We start from the raw sequence: 5,965 nt of genomic DNA, 5'->3' as shown, positions 1-5,965 counted from the left end.
TGAATCCACCTGAATATTTATTTTCCGATAACAGGCTCATCTAGTAATTTATAAATATATTAAAATAATATTTTTAAATAAAATATTGATGGTCATTTAGATTCTATCCTAAAATAATATCATTTTAAAAAAAAATAACATAATTTGAAATATAAAAAATTTAAAAGAAAATCCTTGAAATTAAACTTTTTAAATTTACTCAGATTTGAATTTGGTTAGATTAACTAGATCACGAGTTTGTTATCCACGTCAACATCTATTTATATTAAGAAAAATAAAATTTCATCTTGAGCAAGGCTAAATTGTATGTCAACGAATCACTAGAATGACTTGGAGAATCGGGTTTAAAAATTATAATATTTTAGTCACTTTATTTTAGACAATTGATTGAATGGACCCTCTAATTTCAATTACAGCTCATTCAAAACCCGTCATCCAAGTTTATTGGTTTTGATAAGCAAGAAACAAAGGAGATAGATAGAACATCCGGTAAGGCACTGCTGGGACACAAATTATAAGCTATACATTCTAAAACTAAAATTGCAAAAGATTGAGGAGCAATATTCTATTGGAAATTATCAATTTAACATTAAAAAAGTGCTATAATATTATTCATTAAGGCAATTATTTCCCTGCAAAATCAGAGGCATAAATGCATCCATTAATATAGAAATCTCACAAAACTGTTTTTAATCCAATATTTATATAGCTAGCAGCTGATTTGTCACAAGGAACCAGACCCTTTATTGTAGAGATTTGCTACGAGCTAGGTCTCATAAATGTTCATGCATCTTATGGAAATTTAGATGCTTCATTTTGACGGAGATGGTGTGCGACCTTCTTACGTCCAATAATATATCACAAATGCCCTCAATAATAGAAGGAGCTGAAGAGGTCGCCGGGAACAGGAAAGAAAAGCATTCTTTATCGATTGAAGTCACGACTTCGCAACAATCAGGTACTGCAATATCGACAAAATCTCCATCGCCGGAAAGAGCTGCGTTGATTGAATCAAGAAACCCTACTACACTTTCGAAAGGTGCCTAGCTAGCAGTCAGGAATGCTTGCATTCTTTGGTTTATTTGTAAGGGTTTCAGGTGGATTGTCTCTAGCAAACCCATACAAAACCAAAGCCTCAATGCATGCCAATGCCAAAAGAATTTCATGGGCCCGTGTAGATATTCTTGCCATGGATACAACGCAAAATTTGGAATGTTTTGGCTGAACATATTAATACAAGGTCTAACGTGTTTTATTTACCATAATAATCTGAGCCTTCTATGGAATGAAAAGCTTATTGCATAGGTATCTGGAACTTTATTTCTTCTTCTTCTTTAAATTACAGGTATTCAGATCAGTTTATGTGTATCTCAATTAATCTCTTGAGACTCTAAAGTTAATCATTATATAAACCTCTAGTAACCCTGAATCCCTGAGATTAGTGATTTTTGAAAAACAAACTCGAGACTTGATCATTTGAGTTATATTTCTCATGATGTTTTTTTATTATTATTATTATTATTGATGATGATGGACATGATATAGTCTAAATTTGAGATGGATAGTTTATGAGAATATTTACTACTTTATCTACATTAATTAGTTGAGCTGTAGAAGCAATCTATTAATTTTTATTGCTGTTATAAACCAAGTTATTTTCAAGTCAAGTACCACGATTCATATTCTTAATTATAATTCAAAGAAAATCTGAAAAAGAAAGTTAGAAATACCAATACAACAGTTGAAAATATATATGACCAATATTTTCAAGATTTTATTAACTTAAGGAAGTACATATCATATAATATTTCTTAATGAAGATCGATCATCTAAGATCCAGCTGATTATCATCACCATCGTTAATCAGCCTATTATTATGTATTACATGCATTTGTTAATAGCTAGGATGTTGTACTCACTTGAAGATGCAAGCGTACACTTATTTTAGAAAGCCACACACTATATGCTGCTTATTCAATCAACACGATCACGGTTTAGGTGCCGGCGCCGGAGCAGGGCTGATTCCACTGCGAGAACAGATGCCTCGAAGAAACTTACCGGTGGCAGGCAGGGAAGGAAACAGTCGAGGCCAACAGACATCGGTAAGCTCATTGATGACTTTGCAACAAGCAGGACCGATACGGCCAGTGCCAGCGGAAATGGCCACTAAAATTTCCTTAGAGCACCCTGGTATAATTGTGAGAGGTAAAAAGCATGGAGGTGTTGGAATATTCTGGGCTAACCCAGATGGGATCAACGTTCCCATGCACAAAAATCCCAACAGAATTGCTATGGTCTGTGTTGACATTGTATACAAGGCAAATCGGAATTTTTTTCTGGGAGTGTTATTGCTTCTGTTTTTGAAATGTTTAACTATATTGTGGATTGTGTAGAAAAAATGGTGTGGCTTAAGGGGGATTTATACTAGTTTCGGGCGCTTGTGGTAGAGGCTATTAAAAAATTAATTTAACATAAAACTTTAGATTTTATGATATGATTTATATTATTTTTTAATATATCTTTTTAAATAAAAAAATTTTTTTTAATATGAAATTTGTATAGACTTACAGTACATGTTTTATGTTTAATTTTATCAAATAAATAAGGATGATATAATTTGAACTTGTGACAATTTGATCATCAAGATTCTAATATCATGTTAAATAATCAATTCAACTCAAAAATTTAAATAGTTATTTAAGATTTCAGAATATAATTTATATTATTCTAACATGTAAAATATTGTTTACAAAGGCTATGATATATATATATATATATATATATATATATATATATATATAAATATATATTACAAGGGGCTACTATTGTTTTTTGATATGCATGTATATCAATTAATATGCCTCCCATGAGCTCTTTAATTGATTACGGAGTTACAAAGTACCTTTTAACATTTTAGACTTCAAATATCCCCCCATCCAATCTAAGATCTAAAGCTCTAATCTAGTGTCTAATTCTACGACGATCCCACACTATCTGCGGTGTAGAAATCATAAGTACCATGTATAGGATTGGCATATATAGAATTAGATATGAAGGTAATATAGATAAAGAATCCCTAAACTTGTCATATATAAAATCAAATAAAGTAAGATTATATTGAAAAATCGATACTGTTTATCATTTCCTTGAATTTTAACTTTCTTTATGAATGGATATTACATCCGAAATTGGGTTGTTAAATTAATGTCATTTTATTTTTATTTATGTTTTTTTTTATATAAATTCTTGTCTATCTATGTTTTCGTGGATATGTACATTTTGTTATTGGATATTATTGATGTATTCTATATATATATATATAGAATAGAATATTTATTTATATCGAGAATATGCTTAGAATAAAAACTAATACTTAGTCGTTTATGATGTGTCAAATATAATGAGATTAAATGGTAGATTTTGTTTAATATATATATTTTATAACACATTTTAAATATATATTTTATTCAACCATAATATGACTAAATATTTTTTAATTTTAATTTAATTTTTTTGGCTGAACATGGTTTTTTAACTCTATAATTATAAAAATTATTAAAAAATTAAAATACATTAAATTAAATTAAATGGTTTGATTTTGTTTTTAAAATTGTCTTGAGTACAAGGAAAATGAAAGTTAAGATTTAATATTTTACAATTTTTAATTGTCTCCCATCAATCATTACTGATAATATAATTATATTTTCTCTCTGTTTCTACTAATATTTAATCTTTCATTTATAAATACATCAAACATCCTTAAAAATCATTTTTATACACTTAAAAATGTTCTTATAATTAATAATTTACCTTGACTTTTTCCAACCCCATGCTAAATGCCGCGTAAGAGTTGACAACATTGCTAGCATTCTAGCTAGTTATGGCCCAAAATTAGAAGGATTCAAGCATACGTCGACGCATAAGTCCTCGAAACAAGTTGACATAGAGTAGCAATCCCGCAAGGGACGCCATATTTATGAATAGACTTTTTTCATAAAGTTAATTATAATTTAGTTAGTTATTATTGTTTAATATAACTAATAGTTAATTCTTGTGATTTTATAAAATATATATTTAATCCTTATGTTTTTTAAATCTGTTAGTAAATTAGCCTTTTTTATAAATTCATTGTTGATTTTAATTAATTCTTTTTTAAAGATAGAGAAAAGAGATTTGGTAAGACTTACTCTCAACATTATATATATATATATATATATATATATATATGTAATTTCCTTTTTTTAGGCAGTCTCGTGCCAATTCATATCTCTCGGGGGTCGGAGCAAGCCATGCACCTGAATCTGTAAAACTTCCTTGAAGTATTGTTTTGAATCTAAGACGGGCGATTTATGAGAATTAAAAAGACGAATTGATTAGAAATATCAATATATAACAGTACTTGAAAATATAACTATTATTCTCAATATTCAATCAGCTCAGTAAATGCATATATATTATATAATAATATATGTTAATTAAGATCACATCTATACAGGATCCAGCTGATTATCACCATATACCGTTAATCAGCCTATTATTATTGGAGTTTGTCAATAATTATAAGATATTTTTATTAATTCAATCAACCAAATGCTGTATAATTTGTTTATTTTTTGTATTTTAAAAATATTTTTTTATTTTTTTTCAAATTATTTTTGATGTTATGATATTAAAAATAATTTTTAATAAATAAATAATAAAATATTATTTTAATATATTGCGCACGTGTCTCTATATATATATATATATATACACACACTTTTTTTATATTAGTTCTTAAGCTTGTGGCGGAGGTGGTAGATATTAGTGGCAAGGGCTATTCATCAAAAAGAAAAATCACAAGGGCGACTGCTTCTTCTTTTTATTTATTTGCATGTATATTAATTAATATGTCTACCATAAAGCTATTTTAATTGATTATGGGTACAGAGGAGTTAGCAAGGGACCTTAATTTTTCTTCCTATTTAATATAACCTAACCAGCTCTAATTTCAAAACTAGTATTCTACCATTGAGCTGCAGATAGAGCTTTTAATATCTGTTTAATATCTGTTTGGGGGTAGTGATAGTGCTGATAGTTCAAAATATTTTTTTTAAAAATGTATTAAAATTAATTTTTTTATTATTTTTTAAAAATTATTTTTTAATATCAGCACATTAAAAATATAAAAAAATTATTTAAAATAAAAAAAAAATCAAAATTTATGAGAACGCAATGCAACACTGCCTTAAATATCAAAAGTCTTAAATTATGGGATTTTTAATATTATAATAGTGATTGATTTTTAAAGTTTTTTTTATTTAAAAATATATATATAAATATTTTTTCTTAAGAAAAATTTATTTTCGACATCAATACATCAAAATAATATAAAAACACCAAAAAAAAATTAATTTAAAGCAATTAATCATGTTGAATTTTAAATGAATATAACATCGAGAATTTAGATTATAAATGGACATTTGAAAGAAAAGAAGAATTAATCATCATGATGAATTACCAACAGAAGGATCAAGTTAAAGAAAAATTTATTTTCGACATCAATACATTAAAATTATATAAAAACACCAAGAAAAAAAATTAATTTAAAGCAATTAATCATGTTGAATTTTAAATGAATATAACATCGAGAATTTAGATTATAAATGGACATTTGAAAGAAAGAAGAATTAATCATCATGATGAATTACCAACAGAAGGATCAAGTTACAATCATATATGAGAAAATGGAGACTTAATATTAGGTTTTTAAAAATAAAAGGATCGACTAATTATTTCATTAAAGAGACATGGATGAGATAATAACTTCGTATTTACCCTTGTTTAGCCTTATTAAACACATTCTAAAATTAATTACAATTAATTAATCTTTTCAAACAAATGGCATTGTGCATGATCAAATCTACCTAGGATTAAAACTAAAGTCTCTTAAGACTTGTCTTTCATTTGTATCACATGTATAGAA

At 27.2% G+C, this 5,965-nt stretch overlaps 1 protein-coding gene across 1 annotated transcript; it reads right to left on the bottom strand.

Moving 5' to 3' along the window:
* Positions 1-1,987: 1,987 nt before the first annotated feature.
* LOC118032518 (egg cell-secreted protein 1.4) lies at positions 1,988-2,308 on the bottom strand. The gene has a single exon (XM_035037228.1). It carries the CDS (start codon positions 2,306-2,308, stop codon positions 1,988-1,990), a length of 321 nt encoding a protein of 106 aa, XP_034893119.1.
* Between the last annotated feature and the right edge of the window lie 3,657 nt (positions 2,309-5,965).

The sequence above is a fragment of the Populus alba genome, chromosome 6 (assembly GCF_005239225.2).
Source record: "Populus alba chromosome 6, ASM523922v2, whole genome shotgun sequence".
In the NCBI taxonomy this organism is placed as follows: domain Eukaryota; kingdom Viridiplantae; phylum Streptophyta; class Magnoliopsida; order Malpighiales; family Salicaceae; genus Populus; species Populus alba.
Note: the sequence above shows the minus strand (reverse complement) of the source record. Positions and strands in the feature narration are given on the sequence as shown.